The following is a 23,564-nucleotide window of genomic DNA, read 5'->3' as shown; positions in this document are numbered from 1 at the left end:
GACTCAGCGTGTGGCACGGCAAAACACACACTGAGGAGCAAGGGCTGAGGGTTCATAGGTCTATGAATCTATGAAAAGGGGAGCCAGACGGATACTCCCCGGATCTCATCTAGCACTGTTCATCTGCCGCTCTTCCAGCACTTACTGAGGAGGGCAGGATCGTTACCCCCATTTACATATGGGGAACTTGAGGCACGAGGCGGGGATGTGACCTGCAAAAGGTCACTCAGCGAGTCAGTGGCTGAGCTGGCAATAAGACCACAGATCTCCTGAGGCCCAGTGCTCTACCCACTAGGCTACACTGCCTCCCCCAACTTGCAACGTTTGCCCATTGATTTTTAAGTCTTTGCTTGTTAAATCCTTGTACGCAGGTCCACTTGCTCATCCTAATACAGCACTCAAGAGCATGACGACAGAAGCTGGGAAAGCACTGTGAGATCATTCCGCCCAGCCCCGGTCACCACGGCATCCCCTGTAGGGCTTTGCCCGAGTCTAGTTTTTCCACCTTGGGCAAAGGTCAAATTCAAGCTGGCTGGATTGTACAAGATCATAGACAGCTCCAAACAAGGGGGAAGGTGCTCAGAAAGAGGCAGGAAGCACCATTATTAAGCTGTCTGAGCCTGAATCTTTTGTTATAAAGTCATGAAATTCCTCTGCTGGGCAAGGCCACCCTAGCAGCTTCCTGGAGATGGCTTAAAGCGTTCTCCAGCCTCACGTGCAGACAGGCTTCCAGAACCATGCTGCTCAAGGTAGAAGATTCCAGAGCACAGTAGGTACCTAGCTGACAGGCCCCTTAGAAATATGATCCAGGGATTATCAGTTCTTCAGAGCAGGGGCTGGATCTTCCTATCCATTTGAAAAGCAGCCAGAACATTTTGGATAAGACCACGATAGAAATAATATTCGCCATGCAGACAGCTAGCTAGCTCTGTCTGCTCCCGGTAAGGGTTTCCATGCTAAAGGCCCTCTTACAGTAGAGGAGAAGGACTGGACTGAGATTTGGGAGTCCATCGTTCAGTTCTCATCTCTATCCCAGACTATGCGTGACGTGGGACAAGTCCCGTTGTGTCTCCATTCCCCACCTGTGAACTGAGGATAACAATTCCCTACCTCACACTGGTGCGGTGGGGATAAATTCACTCCCGTGTGCTCAGGGTGTGAGCAAGATGCTCAGAGATGCTGGCGGGGGCAGCGACAGAAGAAAGTCTGCTCTTTGGCGTAGTCCCTGCTTTCTCTCTGTTAGAAATCACTTAGAAGGTCTTTGGAGCCCAGCCTGGCTGCTGGATGAACTGAAGATTTCCGCCTGCCTGAACCTTCCCAGTTATAAGCACTTGGCTGGTTGTTTGAATGAAAAATTCAAATAAAACCTAACCTGTAACAATCTAATGCAGGCCAAAAACGCTCCCAGAGACCGAAAGGAGCTTCCAACATCCTGAGCGAAAAAGCAGAGCTTTTTCTATGCCCATATAAAGCCAAAAGTTGACTGGATTACAGTAAAACCTTCCCAGGCACCCAAGCCAAAATATTGTAATAATGCTTTCTTCCTGGGCCCGAAGCACAGGGACCTGGCAGCCACTTGGCCTTGCACACCGGCTCTGCGCCGAGAGCCTTTCAGCGTTTGAGACAACGCCACTTATTCGGGCGCAGGCTGAATTTCTCAGAAGTGCCATTGGTTTTGCCACCGGGCGCCGTTATTTTGGAGCCACACGTGTACCTGTACTAGAGGCTAATGAGAGGGTGCTAAGAAGTAAATCCTGCAGTCATCAGCCTTCGCTCAAGAAGAATCGCACACTGAAGTCAATGTGAATTTTTGCCTGGCGGAGTAAAAAGTAGGTGAGGACTTCAGGATTTGACCAGGTTGGGATTAGAGCTCAGGACCCAAGCCCTGAGGAGCTCTGCTTCCTCAGTCATGTGTCACTCCAGCAGAGGACTAGTCTTCACAGACAAAGTCCTTAACCAAGGGCCCTGGTTCAGAACACTTCCGAATGTTTGCTCCTGCACCTACAATGGGATGGACTAGAAAGTCCAGATTCAGATGCTAACCAGGCCTTCTGCTCTGTATTTTCCTGACTCTTCTTTACTTCTAGGGCTGAAGAGAGTTAGTTTCTCTAGCATATGTAACTCTCAGGGCGTCTCAGCAAAGGGCTAGATACCAGCGATGCAGGCTCAGATCACTTGCCTCCTTAGACATTAGGACCGGCTTCGCTGAGGGATGGCATGTTGGGCTTATCCCAGGGGTATTTTCAAGGACTGCTGGGATCTCTGGCTTCTGCCCCGATAACCACCGGAGATGGGCACAACCGACTGTGGTTTCACGTCTCTGCCCAAAGGAAGTGTTTAGATTCTTTGCTGCTGGGTGGAAATTCATGGTGTTTGGCTTGGTTGATGGTTGTGCACAATCCAAGGGAGAAGCACTCGGAGGCTGGGGGATTGTGAAACGCCTCGGCCCCGGTATGCGGAGAGCTTGTTTGTTATGATTCACAGCATGGGAGAGGATTGTTTAGGAATTCTACCACAGCCTGCCGTAGAAGCACCACCAGACTCCTGAATTCCTCTGTGCACATAGCTCAGTGAGGCTGGTTTATGCAAGTATCTGTAGGAGGGAAAACAGGGTAAGGGAGCAAGGGGCCTTCCCTCGCCCATTATGCTGCTGCACAATTTCAGACCTTGTGTACTCCACTGGCCTGCGGCGTGTGCTCACGTCTCCGCTTAATGGCTGGGCCCATAGACAATAGCACCAGCTACTTCCCCACTGCAGAGAGAGAGCTCTTCCTTAGCACGAGTGGGAGAGCCTGTGATTTCCAGCGTTAAAGTCCCTGGGTTCAGTCCCCATCCTCGACTATGGCGTCTGTTTGAGGACTCAGTTGCGGATCTGGTTTACTCACAGCCCTTGGAGTGCAAGGAGTGAGCAGGCCTAGCACCCCTGCTGGCGCTGGGTATCCCAGAGAGGGCAATGCTGCCCTCTCCATCAGCAGAGCCAGGAAGGAGCATGTCCTGTCCCTCAGGAAAGCACCCTGCCTACCTGAGAGACTCCAGCAGCTGGCATGGGGCCTGCGATTCTCTGCAGTGGAGTTTGTGGCTAGCCCGTGGAAGGACAGGATTTCCTGAAGTTTGAGGAGCCCAAGCCTTCCTGGGGAATGAACTAACTGATTCTGCAGGTCTGAAAATCTCCCTGCCTCTGAGGGAGCTCAAATTCAGAGCTGAACATCGCGGCCTGACCCATGGCACTCTGCTACAAGTGGGGTCATCAGCGGAGGACCCAATTTCCCTCTCACCAGCTTTGCTCTGCAGCTGATAGGGGCCTCTCCCATGTTCTCAGCTTGATGGCTCGACTGACCCAAGAGACAAAAAAACCACAGCCAACCTAGCCCCATACAGCTGGGCACCACTGGCCCCCTTGCATTTACCGAATGTCTGTGAAAAGCTGCCGGACAGAGAGCATGGGTCATCTACAGTGGCTGCAATTGTTAGTAATGCTAACGTCATGGCTGTTTCGGAGGGAGTTGTGTGTTGGGGACAGGGATGATGGATGAAGGGCAGGGGAGATGCCACATGCGCATGATTTCTCGAGAAGTTTTCAGTTTCCTTTAACTCTTTCTTTTCAATTGAGATTAAAAAGGAAAAGAAAAAAACAAACAAACAAAACAAACACCTGAAAATCCTATTGGAGGTGTCCCCATGAGGCCTTGGATGGAGCAGGCCAGGCGTGGCTTGTGCTGGTTAGTTTTAGAACGATCATTTCTGTTATTAGTGACGATCTCTTGCTGGAGCTGGTGTCAACTCTCCTAGCTCACTAGACTTTAATGGAGCTACTGCAGCTGATCCCAGCTGCAGATTGGCCACTCAGTCGCTGCCTTGCAGACTTTACAGGCGGAAGCCCTGATTCTGAAAATACCTTCCTGGTGTGACTCGCCTGTCCCCCTGACTCAAATGGGACTAGTCCCAGGAGGGAGGGTTGGCAGCACTGCAGCATCCCTTGGGCAACAGACGATGCAACGGGGAAGGGAAACAAGGTAAAATCACGGCAGTGGTTCGTTCGGATTGGTGCTTGTTTCATCACCGCCCTTTCCTGAATGGCCACGCAGCATTTGCTCCCTGCCCTAAACTGCCTGCCTGCTGGCCCGCCCCAGAAGTGGCTGCATTTCAGCCACGTGCGAAGTGATCCCGGGGTGTAATCTGTCGATCTCTGTTGGTATAGCGCTCCTTTGGGATGAAAGGCTAGTGGTGGGCCACAGTCATCCCTGGGGTAACTCCACGGACAGCAGGGATGGATTTGGCCCGTTATTACCTCTAAATCTCAGCGATACCTGTAACTAAGCAGCGAGGCCAAGAGCAAGGAGCACCTTTGCACTGGGCTTCGAGTCTGTGCCCTTTCACAGACTGGCTGCAACAAGGAAGGGCATCCGCTCTGAAGAACGACTCTAAAGAGAAACCGATGCTGCTTCTGGTGAAGGACTCTCCGTGGCTATTTAACGTTTTACTAGCAGGCCCCTGCCCGTTGCGTCTATCTCCCGATGTCATCCCAGTGATGGACACAGCAGGGACAACGGGCTCCAGGGAGGTGAGTGCTTTTCCTAAAGACTCTTCCATGCCAGGGGTCGTGAGGTCGCCGGCGGCGTGACAAATGATGGATGAGGCAGGGAGGGGCGGCGGGGATGTCGCTTTTAATGGCGATCGATTTCTTGACCTTGATCGAACACTTGGGGTGGGGGTTTCCATGTGCTCCATCCATCCCCGGCAGCTGGATCATTATGAATAGCCGCTTGAAGAGATTATTATGGACTGGGAGACAGGGACAAAGCCTGATGATGCCTGTTAGGGAGGGAGGACGGGGGAAGCAACGTGTTCTGCTCGTTCTGAGATTCAGCTTCTTCGGAGTGTCAGCTAACAGGAAGCCACGGCTCAAGTAAACTGGAGCAGCCAGAGCTCTAAAGCAGTAAGTGGGAACGGGAAAAGAAATGGGAGTCGAGTGGTCTGGGTTCACTTCCTTGCTTTTCCAGGGAGACCCTGGACCAGTCACTTAATTTCTCTGAACTTCCTTTGGAACGGGGATAAAGCTACTCCCTTTTGGTTGCCATTTGTCTGTCTTGTCTCTTTAGATTGTAACCTCTCCAGGGCAGGGACGGTCTACCATGTCCTCTGTGTATGTAGAGTGCTTAGCCCAAGGGGGACCCCATCTCAGATGGGGCCTCTAAACTCTGCTGCTGAGGATGGATTACATGGGGAGAATTTACTGGTACAGAAACCCTTGCAATGCAGCCTACCCTACACGGCACTTCATCCCAGATCTGTGTCACCTACCACACGCTAAGCAAGATTGACTTCAATCCGCTGGGTTTATTAGGCTCTTTAGGGGGAGACCTCTAATGAACTGTGAAATGCCCACAAGGTAGAAGCAAGGGTGATTCAGTGAGGGCATCTTTCCTGATCCATTATCCTAGTGGGATGGGGGGGTGCCGCTGTGTTTGGGAGGAGACATTAAGCCTTTATCCCAGCCTCTTGGGGTCATTAAAATACATCACTGTGTTTTTATCAATTGTAGAAAGAGAGAAGGAATCCCACGAAGGAAATTTCCCCTGAAGACCATTACCTGGAGACACACTGCTGCCCCTTCTACATGAGTGGAATCTGCTATACATTTCAGGGACCCTCCAGATCCAAGCCCACCCCTAACTTTAAAACAAATAAAAGGAAGTATTTCTTCACACAACGCACAGTCAACCTGTGGAACTCCTTGCCAGAGGATGTTGTGAGGGCCAAGACCATAACAGAGTTCAAAAAAGAACTAGATAAGTTCATAGAGGATAGGTCCATCAATGGCTATTAGCCAAGATGGGCAGGGATGGTGACCCTAAACTCTGTTTGCCAGAAGCTGGGAATGAGCGACAGGGGATGCATCACTTGATGATTCCCTGTTCAGTTCATTCCCTCTGGGGCACCTGGCATTGGCCACCGTCAGAAGACAGGGTACTGGGCAAGATGGACCTTTGGTATGACCCAGTAGGGCCATTCTTATGTTCTTAACTCTTCTGTATCGGGGTGGATCCTAAAGCAGAGGGACCAATATTAGATGCAGCAGAGGATAGTGGAAATCTCATGGGAACAACTGATCTCATGAGGTTTCCCCAAGCTTGCCTGAAATCCACACACCACTAGAACAGCTAGAGGATGTCTGATGCCGTCTAACTGGCCCTAGCCCTGGCTTAACCATGCGCCTGAACTCCAGCCCTTCAACATAAGCCCAGTCTGGATCCAGATGTGGACCCCACCAGTCACTCCAGACCGAGCTCTATTCAGTAGCACCAGCAACTGCTCACAAGACGCAGCGATGACCCCTTTACCAGGCTTCCCATGATGAAGCTTTAAAAATCTCACCACCCATAAAGCAACCAGGCAAAGCAAATGGGGTGATTACCTTGAGCAGTGTAGACTAATTCGCTGTAGATTGCGGGGTGGATCACAGGGCATGGGAGCTCGTGGAGGTACCACTTCAGTGCCTCGGCCAACGTCTGCCCATCAAATGGGTCCGTGTCTACAGCTGCTGCATCTGGAAGGGGAGCGGAGGAAGAATGTCACTCCCATAGGCCAAAGATACAGACGATCTGGTGGGGGGGGAATGTCTGCCCCAGAGCAAAACCCTTCATGGTCTGGAGGGATCCCGCACCGAGGCTGAAACTGACCTATCCTCACGGCTGAGACACGCACGGCAATCTCTGGAGACAACAATGGTGCTCATGGCTGGCCTGGGCTAAAGCAGCCTATTTTTTTTGCTACCCCGTCCTACCAAGCCCTTCTTTGTCTCATCCACCTGTTGGGGGAAATCCTGTCCCACTGTCAATGGCAAAACTCCCCCTGACTTCGATGAGCCGAGCCTTCCTCCCCTTATGCCTGGTCTGTTTAGACTGAAAGCGCTTTGAGGCCGGGATGCTCTCATGCTGTATATCTGTACAGCACCTGGCGTAATGGGGAATGGGCCCACAACAATCCTAGTTTTCAATACGCTGTAATTAACGGAAAACAATTCAAAGCAAAACAAAACACCATCAACGAAAGCCAATTCGTCCTCCTCAGAGAGACGCCCGTAACCTGCTTAAAAGTAAACACTGGCAATTAAAAGAGACAAGCACATCACGAACCATGGGCCATCCAATTATTTTTCCTATGTCTTCAGACGTGCCCCTTTGAAGAGAAGAGGAGGTGCTCAATTACCACCAGGGTGTTACATGCTGAAATTGAGTTTTGAATTGAATGGCTCAGAAGTTTGGATTGATTTGTGCATTGGGCTTTAATAACAGAGACATCCTCCCAAATCACTACAAATGACACACGCAGGAATCACTGAAATGCAGCTGCCTCTGGAGTTGGGCACGGCAGTGTATAAATGCACAAAGTGAACGGAATTTGTCTGGGATGCTGGTGTCAGTGCTGGGACAAGTCTGGCAGGCTCTTTTAACAAGCACAAGGGACTCAGAGTGGCCCTCACAGCAGCGCTATGCAGGGACATTGCTTCACCGCTTGTTCTGAAGAAAGAGCAACCGAAAAACAAATCCCTAGAACTCCTGCATTGTGGGTTTTCCTTGGAGGTCTCCCAGCCAAGCTCTGGCCAGGGGAGCTTGCTGGAGGAGGGGTGTGACAAAGTTCCTCCTCTACCTTGCTTGCCTCACAGATTCACCCTGTGGGTCAGGAAACAGCCCAGAGACCTTCCCCTCTGGTAGAAGCCATAGTCCAGGTCAATTCCTCCTGTGTTTGATCAGGAGTTGGGAGGTTTGGGGGAAACCCGGGCTCGCCCTCTACTCCGGGTTCCAGCCCAGGGCCCTGTGGATTGCAGCTGTCTAGAGTGCCCCCTGGTACAGTTGCGCGACAGCTACAACTCCCTGGGCTACTTCCCCATGGCCTCCTCCAAACACCTTCTTTATCCTCACCACAGGACCTTCCTTCTAGTGTCTGATAATGCTTATACTTCTCAGTCCTCCAGCACTATGCCTACTCACTCAGCTTCTTGCACACCTCTTGCTCCCAGCTCCTCGCATGCACTTCCTCTCTTCTGGCTCCCTGCTCCCTTTGACCTGACTGGAGTGAGCCCTTTTATAGCATCAGGGAGGCCTTAATTAGAGTCAGCTGCTTAACAGCCTCAACTGACTCTTAGCAGGTTCATTGGAGTCAGGTGTTCTCATTAGCCTGGAGCAGCCCCTGCTCTGGTCACTCAGGGAACAGAAAACTGCTCAGCCAGTGGCCAGTATATCTCCCTTCCACTACTCCGTTGTTCCCAACTGGCCTGGGTCTATCACAAAGGGAAAATCGGGTTAATCAAAATGTTTTGTTTTGACCAAAACAAATAATAAATAAATTAATTAATTAAATAAAATGTTGTGTGCTGATTTGGCTTTTTGGCTTTTCATCGTATGTAATACAGCAAACACGGAACCAAGAGTCATTTCAAACCGAGACATCTAAACGGTTCATTCGGACAGTGCTGAACTGGCCTGTTTGGACCCTGTCCGAATGCTCCTTTCCCCAGTTTTTATCCAAACTGAAATGTTACTGAAATCGATGCAACGTCCTGATCGGTTTCAGGTTTGACCGAACTGCATTTGTGCACATTTCCCCCACTGGTTCTGCTGACGAGCCCCGGCCTTGCTCAGGGACCAAACTGGATCACAGTCCAAAGTGCTCCGGGGCAGGCTTAGCAGCCAGCGGAACGGCTCAGAAAGCCTTCGACCAGGGGCTGTAGCAGTCCTCGGTGGCAGCAGAGCGGGGGTGATGTCTGTGCAGAGAGGATTCTGCTTCCCAGGCCATCTCTGAACTACCTTGCAAAGGCGGTGGACGGAGCCAGAGGCTACAGAACCGCTTGGGTCCACTAGCCAAAATCTCCCATCAAAGCGAGCCTCATGCTGCAAGGGCTGCCGGCTAGGGGAGGGCTCCGTCCTGTCCAGCTGGGGACAGACACGTTTCATTCAAGCTCCGTGGGAATCCTAGCAGGATCAATAACAGCAACGCTCCGCTGCATTTCCCAACAGGTGCCAGAGACACCCCTAAAAGAGAGCAGCCCGTCCTGCTGACCGGCTGCCTGGGAAGCTTCGCTCCCTTCCCAGCCTGGAACTTCTTTGCACGGGTCCCTGGATGGCTGCCAAGGCTCCTCTCCCCCATGGCTTGGGGCTGGCTTTTGCGTTCAGACCTGGGTCATCATGTCATCCAGCTGCTTAGAAACCCGCAGTTGCTCAGACACCCTCTCCAACGCACTGCTTGCCAGAGGCCGGGCTGGCGGGGCCATCGTGACAGCTGTTTACATGAGTGCGGGCCAAGGTGACTGGGAAAGATCAGCGATGATTGTGAGCCTGGGAGGTATTAATAACTCCTGGTAATTCTTAGCACCACAGACTGAGGCCTCTGCTAATTCGCTGGGTTAAGTGTCAGCACGGACGCCGCATCCCAGGCGCTGGGACGAGCATTTATGTGTTTTGAGGCCTCCCAGGGAAAACACCCAGCAGATCTTTGGAATGTGCCGTGTTACCAGCGAACATTTACCGCTGGCGGGACTCCGTTCAGCCCCACAGACTGACACACGGGATGCGCTGGGCCCCTCCCGGTGAGTCTTTGCACCAACAACTCACTTACACCGAACGCCGATTTCGTCTCCGTTGTGCGCTGTAGTGGGGCGGACTCCCCCACTCCCTGGGAGGATGGGCTGTGGCTGGCCATGGCGCCTGCGCAGCCCGGGAGCCAATCAGAAAAGGGCTTATGGGGAGCCAGTCAGGGCCCAGATTGGAGGGAACCAATCAGGGCCAGGCTCACCCATATATAAAGGTTGCCCAGAGCAGGAGTGGTCAGTCTGTCCCAGGCCTTCGACAGGGGAAGGTCAGCTCCAAGGGGGAGACTAGCACCGCGGACAGCGCAGTGCTGGGCAGGCTCAGGAAGGCTTGAAGCCTCTAGCCCATAGCCGCCAGGCTGCAGGCCCTGAAGGGAAGGGCCTAGCGGGTGCAAGGGGCTGTAGGGGAAGCGGCCCAGGGGAACAGACAAAGGAGGGGAAAGAAAGAGGACAGCGAGACTGATGCCAGAGGGTCCCTGGGCCAGGACCCAGAGTAGAGAGTGGGCCTGGGTCCCCCCTTCCTCCTTGCAGTACATCCAGCCATTGGCCATAGGGAGCGGCCGTTATAGACTACGCCCAATCCCTGACAAGACGGATTAGACATTGGGGTATGTGGTTGCACATGGTGACTGGAGCGGAGGACTGCTGATCACCGATCCCCGGAAGGGGGTCCAGATGGACTAAGGGACACTGCCGGAGGGCAGTGGCCTCGAAGAGGACGCCATCGAGCAGGGAGCAATGTGGGTCCAGCGACAGGAGCGGAGGGTAGAACAACGGACGGGACACCACCAGGAGGGGGCGCTCCACTGGAATCGAGCTAATTCCCAGAGTCACCAGCAGGAAGCGCTGCGGGTGGTGAGTCCCAACCGTTACAGCGCTCTTTGGCCAAAAGCCTCGGTTTTGCCAGTGGGGAAACTGAGGCCCAGAGTGGTTAAAGTGACTTGCCCCAAGTTCACAGACCAAGAAAGGAACCACGAGAGTCCTGTCTCCAAGTCCTCTGCTCTAACCACTGAAGTACACTCCCTTTGTCCCGTCAGCCTACCCTGAGTTATAGCAGATAAGGACAACTGGAAACACTTGACCATTTTGGATAAAAGTCACGGCACGTTTCTCACTTCATGCATGGCGGCATGAGTAAAGGCAAGGTCCGGCTGAAACCCTTTGACGCTGGTGACTCCACTGTGAATGGAGATTCTTCTGAGGGTCCCAGCAGAAAGCCAGCTGCTGTGGTGTGCTGTGCTCCTAGGGATATGCAGTGGGTGCAGTGCCCTTGACTTTCCCCCATCATCCTTGACAAAGGCCTTTGCTGTATTTGCAGGAGAGCCATCCACAGATACATGGCATGATGCTGGTCTATGCCATAACTACCCCACCATCCTAGCTGGCAGCCATGCTGGCCAAATCTCTAGTGTAGGTGCAGTTCTACCAGACAAAGACCGTCTGAGGTTGTAGCTTATTTTGTCTGGGGAAATGGTATAAGCTATAATGACAAAGGAACTCTCTTGCTGGTACAAACTGTGTCTCCACTAGGAGGGTTTGCTGGTGTAGCTACACTGGTGTGACTCTACTAGCAAAGCTGTGCAAGTGTAGACAAGGAACTAATCCAGAAATGAGCACTGTGCTCTGCACAAGAGTCACACCTCCGCACAATCCACACAACAAAACTTACCCTGCCTCAGGATCACACCAGACAAAGCTCCTGCTGCCCGCTACCGCCACTCTGCCAACACCCCCACCTCCCGTGTCCATTTGTGTCCTTCCCCCACTCCCATCTCCTGTCCCCGCACAGAACATCCCCATTAGAGTTCACCCAACCTCCACCCTTGTTCCATGATGCTCACTAGACGTCAATATACCGCCACCAAATTATACCCCAAAAGGGGCTTCCTGATGCAACCCCAGCTCCTCCACTTCCTGGCTGAGATTCATGGCAGAGACTGTAACGATCGGGTAGCGCTGAGCACGGGGTTGGCGTTACACTAGTAAAGAATGCCAGTTTTCCCCGGACGCAGCCTTCACTGGCCTCTGCAGCTCTTGGGAGCTACCAGACTCGTGTACAGGCTGGTAGAGGGGCCACTTGACCTCTGAACCTGCCAAGGCCCCACTGTGCGACAAAGACCCGCGATGGGGTGTGGGGGGGAGGACACAAAAATTGTTCATGCAGGAAACTTAAGATGCCACAGGACTCATTGGATGGGTGTCAATTTGTCTGTCTAAAACCTGGCCTGAAAATACGGCAGTAAATCCACTGGGGAGAGCTTTAACTCCCGCCTGGAGAGCCCACCACAATGCACACTGGGGATGGCTCGCTCAGCAGAGAGCTAAATAGTTGTGATTATCCCCTTACATCAAAGGACCCTTGTTTAGGCATTAGGGCCTGACTCTGCTTCACGCAGCCTGATGCAAATCAGGAGTGACTCTGCTTTGCTCAGTGGAGCTGAGGGGATGTCAAACCAGTCTCAATCGAGCCCTGGGGCTACAAATCACAGAGGTACTGGAACGGGCCGGGGGAGGTCAGGGGGCCAGCCCCACACACACTTTTAGGGACCTTCTGCCGCTCCTGGCGGCTCCTCTTTCTGGACCTCTCTTCAGAGGCTTCCAGGGGCAGATACAAAGATTAAGGGCAGTTGCGATGGGAGAGGGTTATGTTCAGATGTGAGCAGGAAAATACAGAAATGAGCGGAGCTCGAAAGACTCACAAAAGGGGTTACTACAAAGACCAAGGAACCCCAGCCTAACCCGAGGTGGAATTATCCATAAACTGGCCCCTAACTAGAGTCAGGAGCTCCCCTGGGCCTCTCGTACCCTGTTGTGCTGCGGAAGTTGAACACACAGCTTGGCCTGCTGTTCATTCCCCAAGAGGGGTAGTGAGATCCAGCCCTTCAGGCTGCTCACCGGCTGGGCCTGGGACTTCAGTTCCTATGCAAACACTAATCCTCTGTAGCTGGTGTTTTCCTGGCCCTCAGGATGGCAGGCAGCCGACCCAGCCATCTGCAGCACTAGTCCTCCAATCTTCACCTTACACAATGGGGAGAGGTGACCCCGACTTTCACTGAGCCTCGACAACATTTTGGTCTCGGCTCCAGGTCACGTTTTGGTCAGTGGTGCGAGTGCCCCGTGCTGGCTTCTTCTATACAGGGCCACTGTGTGGCACTTGAAAGAAAACCCTGGTTGGTCCCTTATTTACAGGAGACAAAAGAAGCCTTCACTTCACGCTTGGCTTCGTGACCAGATAGAAAACCACGCTGAACAATGCCAGAAGCAAAACCTCTAACCCAGCAATTGGAGACACTACCTCATAGTCAGTGCTGACCACAAGCCTGACCGTGAACCTCGGAGCAACTCCCCCGGGGGAACAGCAGGTTCAATCCCAGTGGCTAGGTCTGTGAGAAAACAGACTCGTAACGAAGTCAGCCTGGGGCAGCAGCCTGCCTTGGCCAAGTGTGACACAGAGCAAGGCATATGCTGGGTCTGTGCTGCATTCCCAGAAGCAAAAGGCTGGGGCATATCACGGTGATTTTTCCTAGGATTATGATGATCGGAAGAAATGGAAATGTACCAGCTACAAATGCCATGGTAATAACCCTTAGCAGTGCTTCTGTTGCCATCTTAGTGCACAGATCTGCAAGCAGAAACTCTGCATGTGTTATTAACTGGATGCACTGGACGGCGGTAACTGTTTAGGGCACCACTGGTGACGGGTATTTGCAGTTGGGCTGGAGCCAGCGTATAAAACCCAGTTTCTCCCCAGGACATCTGTACCCGACTCCTCTGATCCTTCCCAGCTCTTTCTGTTGCTCTTCTAGACAGAGTGAGGGGGGATTTGATAGCTGCTTTCAACTACCTGAAAGTGGGTTCCAAAGAGGATGGAGCTCGGCTGTTCTCAGTGGCAGCAGATGACAGAACAAGGAGCAATGGTCTCAAGTTGCAGTGGGGAAGGTCTAGGTTGGATATTAGGAAACACTATTTCACTAGGAGGGTGGTGAAGCACTGGAATGGGTTCCCTAGGGAGGTGGTGGAATCTCCTCCCTGAGAGGTTTTTAAGGCCCAGCTTGACAGAGCCCTGGCTGTGATGATTTAGTTGGGGATTGGTCCTGCTTTCAGCAGGGGGTTGGACTAGATGATCTCCTGAGGTCCCTTCCAACCCTAATCTTCTATGATTCTATGATTTTTCCTTTGGCAATGTATTTTTCTTATTTATTATCATTTATAAATTTGTTACAAGCTGTGAACAACCTTGTTATGAGTTGAATTAAAATCACATTGAGATTTATAGATGTGAATTCACCCTTTAATTAAAAGCAGTAAAGCGTCCTGTGGCACCTTATAGACTAACAGACATTTTGGAGCATGAGCTTTCGCGGGTGAATACCCACTTCGTTGAATGCATTAACATCACTGTCAGCATATGCCCCCATCTAAAACAAAAGGTGTAGGTGAACCCATCCAGGAGCTTTCGACCGAGCATTCTTTTGGGTAGGGAGAGAGAGAGAGAGTGAGTGAGTGTGTGTGTGAGAGAGAGAGCTGGGAACAGATAAGAACAGAGAGATGGAGACAAGAAAGCCAAGCAGCAGCCAGTAAGCGCAGTGTGACCTTGGAAAAAGCCAGGCAGCATTTTTGGGTCTAATGTTGACCAAAAAACTATGGGAGATATTAGCTCAGAAATTGCTCCTTTTGTTCTTGGGTTCTTCTACGTTCAGAGACAGAGTTTTGTTCCTGCCTTGTAAATAAACAAGACTGCGTCCAAGAAAATCCCAGCTGCCATCAGTTTCTATTTCCAGCTGGAACATCCCCAGGGCCCTGAACTCTGACTAGCTGCTCAGGTCAAAAAGAAGTAACAGTATAATATAAAATTTACAAAGTTGAAACCAAACGTTTTGAATGACCTGAAATGGCACTGCTCCCCGCCCACAAATTCACTTCCCTTCTCCCCACAAATTCACTTCCCCCCACCCCCCAAATTCACTTCACGGAAAACTTCTGAAATTTGACACTTTGTTCCATGACAAAAACCAAACATTAAAATGTTGGAACTTCCAGTGAAATGGACATTCCGGTTCCCGCGCTGCTCTGATTGGGGGTATGAGAAGCATCCCATGGGTCTGCAAATCAGGGGACTGGATGTTCCACACAAGTGGGGACTCAGGTGCTAAACCCCATCCAAGACCCCAGCCCTGAGCACATCACAACTTGGAGGAACATTGACTCTGGGCCTTGACCCCTGCTTCCCAACTATCATTTGTATCATGAAAACCCAGGTGCTGAACCCCCTGAAGTTTGAATCTGGACACCGACACCATGTGGAGACGCAGTTAACGGTTCTGTGGGGCTCTGCATACACCCAAAGACCTGGGAGCAGACCTGGCAAATGCAGTCAAAGAGAACCTCTCTGGCTTTTCCGAGCCATTATGGGCATATTGCTTTGCTTTGGTCTAATGCCATTTGTCACTGTCCGTTTTCACGGCAGGAGACAAGCTAGGCAGAGGTGTTTAAAGACAGAGACTGGACTCTCTGATGAGAGCTGTGAACAAAGGAGCCATTTTTCGCCCATCTTAACAGAGGCTGTCTAGGAGGCCAGGGTTTGTTGCAAAGCTTGTTAACTCTCAGCTCCTAGTGCCTCCCCAAAGGGCAGAGGCGCGGACCCAATGAGCAAGCGAGAGAGACAAGGACATTGCTGGGGTTTTCCTCCCTGCCCTTCTTAAGACACTATTGTGGCATCTGTTTGTGTTGCAGCACGAACGCTTCCTAGGGGGCAATTAAAGATCAACATTTAAAATATGCTGCGCTTGCAAAGCCCTTTTGAGCTGAGGATCTCTAAGCACTGTACAAATAAGCCATTCCAGGCCCCTGGCAGACAAGGTGTTATTCTCCCCATCTCACAATGGGGCCAGGAGAGATTTAAGTCCTCAATGTTCTTCTTCCATAGGAAAGCACCTCTCCTCATGGAATGAGTCAGCCAGCACGTAACAACACAGACCTGTGCCAACCATCCGGCTGATGGCCACGCCGAGCCCTGCAGAGTCGAAGGGTCCATGTCTGCTTGAGCTAGAGGTGTAATTTCCATCTCACACGGATGTCGCTTGGATTGAGTTAGCATGCTATAAACAGAAGCAGGGTGATGCGCTACCCGCCCCATGTACACCCTACCCAGGACCTGCCCTGCTGCCTGCCTCACCGTGGCGACACTTCTGTTTTTAGCACGCTAGCTCAATTGGAGCTACTGTGCATGTGTCTATCCCAGCTGGGAATCACCCTCCAGCCTCCGTGTAACTGACACTGTGCTGAAAGCGGCTGGGGGGACCAGTCTCTTTACTAATATCCGGGGGTGTCCACCTGAGAGCTGGCACCCTGTGGTGCTGGGCGTTTTACAGACACATCTGGTGAGAGGCAGCCCCTTCCCCAAAGAGCTTGCCAGGGACAGCCAAAGGGAAGGGAGACTTTTATAAAGTGATTGGCTCAAGGACACCCAGCAGCCAGTGGCAGAGCTAGGAACAGAAGCCAGATCTCCTGACTCCCAGTCCAGCTCCCTGCCCGCTGGGTCACACAACCTCCTCCCGTGCTCGTTTAGACGAAAACATTCTCTGCAGAGCCACTGGCTCCCAGTTTCTCTCTACTCACTCGCTCTCTTAGGGAAGAGCAAGTCCTGTTATATTCCTGTAAATCCCCTGTATAGTGAAACCCTCTCGTGTGGGGGGATGGGGAGGGCACCTGTAGTGAATAGATCTTTGTCTTTCCACGAGACCCGGACTAGGTAGCAATTATGCCTCCCTCGGCTCTGAGCAGCTATTCTGACCAGGTCTCCTCATGCTGGAATAATAGGTGGCAATTATTTATCCTCCTCCTCTGGGCAGTCTTTTTGTGCACAAGCTCAACTTTTCTCAGTTGAACTCACACTCACAGTAATTTCTCTACCTCGTCTGAACCAAGAGTGGCTAGGTTCTTATTCTACCTGTGATTTGACTAGCCAAACCAAAACAGTCCTTTAATTTCCCAGCAGCAGCAAATGACGACACAGGGGAGGGCTCCTGTTTGCATAGATTCACAGATTCCAAAGCCAGCAGGTACCATTGTGATCAGCTTGCCCGACTCCTTGTATAACACAGGCCAGAGAACATCCCAGAATAACTTCTAGAGCAGAGCTTTCAGAGAACCATCCAATCTTCCTTGAAAAATTGTCAGTGGTGGAGAATCCCCCACAGCCCTTGGTAAACTGTTCCAATGGCTAATTACCCACACTGTTTAAAATTTATGCCTTATTTCCAGTCTGATTTTGTGTCACTTAAACTTCCAGCCATTGGATCCAGTGATAGCTTTCTCTGCTAGAGTGAAGAGCCTCTCATTAAATATTTGTTCCCTATGCAGGTATTTGCAAATTGTGAACAAGTCCTTACTGTTCTCTTTGTGAAGCTAACTACACCAAGCTCCTTGAGTTATCGCAGTCAGGCAGGTTGGTTTTCCAGTCCTTTAACCATTCTCATGGTCCTTCTCTGATCCCCTCTCCAATTTATCAACATCTGTCCTGAATTGTGGACACTAGAACTGGACACAGGATTTCAGCAGCGATTGCACCAGGCCTAGTACAGAGGTGAAATAACCTCTCTGCTGCGATTCCTCGTTCATGGATCCAAGGATCACATTAGCACCTTTGGCCACAGCGTCGCACTGAGAACTCATGTTCAGCTGATTATCCACCACGACCCCCAAATCTTTTTCAGTGTCACTGCTTCCCAGGATAGAGTCCCCCATTCTGTAAGCATGGCCTACGTTCTTTGTTTCTGGATGTCACCATTTACATTTAGCCATGTTACAATGCATATTGTTTGCTTGTGCCCAGCTAAGAAAGTGACCCAGATCACTTTATCAGTGACCTGTCCTCTTCATTATTTGCCACTGCCCCAGTTTTTGTGTTCTCTGCAAACTTGATCAGTGATGGTTTTATGTTTTCGTCTAGGTCACTGAGAAAAATGTGAAAGAGCGTTGGGCTAAGATTGGATCCCTGCAGGACCCCACTAAAAACACACCCACTCAGTGATGATTCCCAGTTTACAGTTACAGTTGGAGACCCATCAGTTAGCCAGTTTTTAATCCATTTAATGTGTGCCGGGTTAATTTTATATCCTTGTGCAGTACCAAGCAATGTTCCTGCATAGCGCTGCTGTGAAAGCCACTCTGAGTCCCTTGTGCTTGTTTAATGCAGTACCAAGTCAAATGCTTTATAGAAGTCCGAGTATATTACATCAACTCCTTTATCAGCCAAACTTATCTCATCAAAGAAATATCAAGTTAGCTTGACAGGATTTACTTTACACAAACCCATGTTGATTGGCATGAATGATATCACCCTCCTTTTATCTCTATTGATCAAGTCCCATTTCGGTTGCTCCATTATCTTGCTCGTGGTCAATGTCAGACTGACAGACATAGAATTATCCAGGTCACCCCGTTTACCCCTTCTAATATTGGCACATTAGCTTTCTCCCAGTATTCTGGAACCCAGTCATCCAAGACGTATTGAAAATCAACATCAATGGTCCAGCAAGCTCCTCAATCAGCTCTTTTAAAACTCTTGAATGCAAGTTATCTGCACCTACAGATTTGAAAAGGTTTAACTTTTTAACTGCTGTTTAACATCCTCCAAAGATACTAGTAGAATGGAGAGAGTGTTATATCTTTACTCTGTCTGTCTTTGATCCCTTCCCCATAGCATTGTTGGACTGAAGTGGTAATGAACAGGTAGCCACCGCTCCAGTGCTTGTGATAATGTCGCCCCCTGGTTGCTGGAGGCCTGAAGGGAGGATAAAAGTCTTAATACTGCTGCCAGCTAGAGGAGATTACCCTTAAATTCAAGTGGGAGAGCCCTGAGTTTATGGAATAGAACAGTGGTCCCCAACCTTTTTTGTCTGGCGGTCGCCAGATGAAGGACCATGGTGGCGGACGCGCATCCGCTGAAATGCTGCCGAAATTCGGCAGCATTTTGGCGGCGATGCCTCTGGATGACGCTGCTTGTTGGTGGCAAGCGGCATCATCCAGCGGCGTCGCCGCCCAAATTCAGCAGCATTTCGGCGGATGCTCGTCCGCCAGTCAGTATGCAGGCATACCTAGACACCCTCACAGGCACCATGGCGCCTGCGGGCACCGCGTTGGAGACCCCGGGAATAGATGATTAGAGCTGAGCAAATAATTGATATTTTGGTTTGGTGGCTGAAATGAAAAATCTGAAAATTATTTTGTTTCTAACTAAAACTGACTTTTTCCCCATTTTTTCTTGCTGACACAACGTCCCCTCCCTCCCAAGAAATTCACTTGGGTTGATTTGAAATGCCATTTTCTAGCCAAAATGCCAGTTTGAAACACAATTTCATTTTGAAACAAATCGTTCCGAAAATGTCAAAATGAACCATTTCAGCATTTTTACCTGGCTGAAACTGAAACTATTTGCTGAATTCGACGCACGTTGGCAAATAGTTTCGGTTGCCCCGAAACTGCATTTTCTGGTGAATTTACTATTCGTTCGAAAAAGTATGGCCAGCTCTAGTCCTTCTACTCCCTGGGCGCGCGTACAGTCATAGTGTCTGTATGCAGAACTGCCCACTCTACAGGAGCTATTTCTGTTGTTGTTGTAAGTAGGAGTTTAATTCAGCACAAGGATCAGTTACAGTTTTTTAGTGCCCCAAGGGTCAGTCCTGGGGCCGGTTTTGTTCAACAGCTTTATCAGTGATGTAGATGATGGGATGAATAGCACCCTCAGGAAGTTTGCAGATGACACTAAACTTGAGGGAGAGGTAGATACGCTGGAGGGTAGGGCTAGGGTCCAGAGTGGCTTAAATAAATTAGAGGATTGGACCAAAAGAAACCTGAAGAGGTTCAACAAGGACAAGGGCAGAGTCCTGCACTTAGGAAGGAAGAATCCCACGCACTGCTACAGGCTGGGGACTGACTGGCTAAGCGGCAGTTCTGCAGAAAAGGACCTGAGGATTACAGTGGACGAGAAGCAAGATATAAGTCAGCAGTGTGCCCTTGTTTCCAAGAAGGCTAACAGCATATTGGGCTGCATTATTTAGTAGGAGCATTGCCAGAAGATCGAGAGAAGTGATTATTCCCCTCTATTCAGCACTGGTGAGGCCACACCTGGAGTATTGCATCCAGTTTTGGACCCCCCGCTACAGAAGGGATGTGGACAAATTGGAGAGAGTCCAGCGGAGGGCAATAAAAACGATCAGGGGGCTGGGGCACATGACTTAGGAGGAGAGGCTGAGGGCACTGAGGTTATTTAGTCTGCAGAAGAGAAGAGTGAGGGGTGATTTGATAGCAGCCTTCAACTACCTGAAAGTGGGTTCCAAAGAGGATGGAGCTCGGCTGTTCTCAGTGGCAGCAGATGACAGAACAAGAAACAACGGTCTCAAGTTGCAGTAGGGGAGGTCTAGGTTGGATATTAGGAAACACTATTTCACTAGGAGGGAGGTGAAGCACTGGAATGGGTTACCGAGGGAGGTGGTAGAACCTCCATCCTTAGAGGTTTTTAAGGCCCAGCTTCACAAAGTCCTGGCTGAGATGATTTAGTTGGGGATTGGTCCTGCTTTGAGCAGGGGGTTTTGGACGAGATGACCTCCTGATGTCTCTTCCAACCCTAATCTTCTATGATTCTATGATCCCTTCCCATGCTCTGTACCAGCAGTTTCATGGCATTTATTTTGGCCACTCAGCCAATGGAGATAAGGCAATACATGATGGCTCCTTTGAATGAAAATGACCAGCAGCTTGAAGATATGGGTATCTACTTTCTAGATAAATGATTGACTAAGGAAGAGAGAAAAGTTAATCTTCAGTAAACAACATGTGCACAAGCTCTCTGTTAATACATTCTTCTTCTACCAACTGAGGTGTCCCATATTTAAGTAGCGCAGGCACTGCAGTTAGTTTCAGATCTTTCTGAACTAATTGTTGGGGTCTTTCCAGTAGGCTCGGTCTCCTACTTGGCAGTAGATGAAGTAGGCAATGGACAGCTCCATCAGGCAGGCTATTTAATTCACTCCACACAACTGGTTCAGCAGTGACACAATCTGGGCACCAGCTCCTGCCTTGGTCATCCTTGTCCCCACAGAAGAAGGCAAAGATGGGCCGGCCCCGGTTCTGCTGGGACACCTGCATGAACTCACTCTAGCCCCGCACCGCCTTCTCCTCCCAGCCCATGGACCCGCTGCATTGCTGGGCAGACGCACTGCTAGCACAAGATATGTCCGTTTGCACTGCTAAATAGCTTAGGCTCCTAAGGAAACCTGGCTCATTCTACCCCCAAATGCTTGCGAGTCAGAGGTCACAAACGACAAGGAACTTTATCTTGCTTCTGTATTTCCCCTCAGCAGGTTCCAGCGGGGGGGTCCTATGTGACAATGCTGGGAACAGAAACTCCAGGGGAGGGTGTTTGCTTTAGCAGCTGCCTGAGTTAAATGGAACAGGGAAGTTGGCTAGTGCATGCACACAGACTGAAAGGCTCCTCTGTTAACCTGCGGAATCCCTACTCCTCACAGAGGCCAGGGTCAGGCCACTTCACTGAATCCAGCTGTAGGGCGGCCTCACTTCCTCAGCACCAAGGGGACTGTTCAGTAGGACTCCTCCCACCAGCAAAGCAACGGCACTTTCATGAGTGTACCAGGGGACGTCCACACTGCACATTAAGCCTGACTCCGGTCTGAGCCCACAGCCCCTTTTCCGACCACACACAAGTCAGTCTGACTTGGGACAGCAGGCACTCAGGACCTACATCCTGGGACCGTGCTGGGAGGGATGGGTCAAAACCCAAGTCTCACTGTGACTCAGGGTCAAGCCCTGTCATTTTGCAGTGTGGACACAACTCAAGCCACAGCGCTGCATCAGAAAGTCTGCATAGCGCAGAATGGACATGTCAGCATGCCTGTAAGACCCGGGCACAGCGACTGTAAACCCAGATCTCCAATGCAGTGCGGATGCTCACTGGTGGGTGGCCCCTCAATCTGAGCACCGGGGTTAGTCAAGCTGTCATAAACAGATAGCTAAGGGTTAACGTCTCTTTCACCTGGAAAAAAGTAATCTGAAACACCTGACCACAGGACCAATCAGGAAACCAGACTTTTTCAGGTCTGGGTGGAGGGAAGTTTGTGTCTGAGTCTTTGTCTTGTGTCTGTCTCTCTCTCGGCTATGGGAAGGATTTCTCTATTTCCTGCTTTCTAATCTTCTGTTTCCCAGTTGTAAGTACAAAAAGATAGGTTTGGTTTTTTGTAGTTACATGTGTGTAGTTGCTGGAGTGTTTTGAATTGTATTCTTTTTGAATAAGGCTGTTTATTCATATTTCTTTTAAGCAATTGACCCTGTATTTGTCACCTTAATACAGAGAGACCATTTTTATGTATTTTTTTTCCTTTTTACATAAAGCTTTCTCTTTAAGACCTGTTGGAGTTTTTCTTTAGTGGGGAACTCCAGGGAATTAAGTCTGTGCTCACCAGGGAATTGGTGGGAGGAAGAAGTCAGGGGGAAATCTGTGTGTGTTAGATTTACTAGCCTGACTTTGCATTCCCTCTGGGTGAGGGGGGAAAAGAGATTAGCTCTCGGTACTTCTGTTTTCCAAGGCTGGAAACGGGGAGGGTGGAATCCCTCTGTTTAAATTCACGGAGCTTGCTTCTGTGCATCTCTCCAGGAACACCTGGAAGGGGGAAGGGAAAAGGTTTATTTCCCTTTGTTGTGAGACTCAAGGGATTTGGGTCTTGGGTCAGGGAAGGTTTGGGGGGACCAGAGTGCCCCAAAACACTCTAATTATTTGGGTGGTGGCAGCTTTACCAGGTCCAAGCTGGTAACTAAGCTTGGAGGTTTTCATGCTAACCCCCATATTTTGGACGCTAAGGTCCAAATCTGGGACTAGGTTATAACACAAGCCCAGGTGTGAGCATCCTCTACTGCAAAGCCCCTCCTGCTCTGCTGTGTCCTCACTCTCTCTGCACTCGCCCTTGTGTGTGGGGGGCATGTCCCATGGCACCTTGGGCTGAGACGCTCTAGGATTCCTACCCAGGCAACTGTGAGAGAATGTGTCTGTCCTTGGGGGGAATTGTGGGAAGGCACTGGAGGACTTCCAGCACTGGAGTGATTTAGCCTGTCCTCACTGCAAAGTGGGCAATTTCCAGCCCGAGTTAAAGCAGAGACGGGGCTCTAACCCGTCCTCCAGCAGGGTCAGCTATCCTGGGCTTAGAGCACCTCCAAACCCAGCTCAGAGGTCGGTGTGTGCGTGTGGACGGTATGGGGAGGTGAAGGTTAAAACCCAGGTAGGAGCCAGGTTAACTGTGCAGTGTAGACATAACCAACCCTAAGAGGACACATCAGTGGCTTTGATCTGTAGTTTTGGATGCAGCTGGGACACAGGACCCTCTCCAGTCCTCTCTCTAATACACGGCTATGTACACCTCCCATCACCCCGGCTCAAAGAGCCCTTTCTTGGGGTCACATTCCTATTGGCTTCAGGGAAAGGATATGGTCGCAAGGTGCTGGCCTAACATCTTTAGCAGTACTGTAACAACCCTGTGCTCAGTGCCTAGATACTACAAGGATGGATAGGAACACCCCAGTCAATTGGCCCACAAACAGCCTTTTACATCTTCAAAGCCATTTACAGACAGCAGCCCCGGATCGCCACAGCCTCCCCCAGGTGCTAAGGCAGCTCTGGTGCCCCCATTTCACAGGCTGGGAGAGCGAGGAAGCCCCGACATGAGCAGACTGAGTTGGGCCTGGGCGTTCTGGTTGCTCAGGGACTGGGAGACTTGGGCGTCCATGGCCGCAGAGCGAGGCAGTGCAAGAGATGGCGCAGGAATTCTGGACCCCCCTGGCTTCCACTAAGACCACTAGGCCATGCCCGCCAGGCCATTCAGCTAGTCAAGTCCCATTCCCACAGTACACGCGGGCTAGGGGACGCGTGGGCCCCATAAAGAAACCCCAAAGGTCGGCCCTTTGAGGGTGG

At 50.7% G+C, this 23,564-nt stretch overlaps 1 protein-coding gene and 1 pseudogene across 1 annotated transcript in view; both read right to left on the bottom strand.

Moving 5' to 3' along the window:
• Positions 1 to 23,564, bottom strand: part of LOC115655955 (phosphatidylinositol 3-kinase regulatory subunit gamma) — a 359,546-nt gene that overhangs the window by 200,400 nt on the left and 135,582 nt on the right. Inside the window, exon 5 of the mRNA XM_030572048.1 lies at positions 6,416 to 6,547. Within this exon, the coding sequence (XP_030427908.1) occupies positions 6,416 to 6,547 (132 nt within the window). The remainder of the gene's footprint in view (positions 1 to 6,415; positions 6,548 to 23,564) is intronic.
• Positions 20,343 to 20,776, bottom strand: LOC115655956 (annotated as a pseudogene).

The sequence above is a fragment of the Gopherus evgoodei genome, chromosome 8, assembly GCF_007399415.2.
Source record: "Gopherus evgoodei ecotype Sinaloan lineage chromosome 8, rGopEvg1_v1.p, whole genome shotgun sequence".
Lineage (NCBI taxonomy): Eukaryota > Metazoa > Chordata > Testudines > Testudinidae > Gopherus > Gopherus evgoodei.
This window is presented reverse-complemented; position numbering and strand designations above follow the sequence as displayed.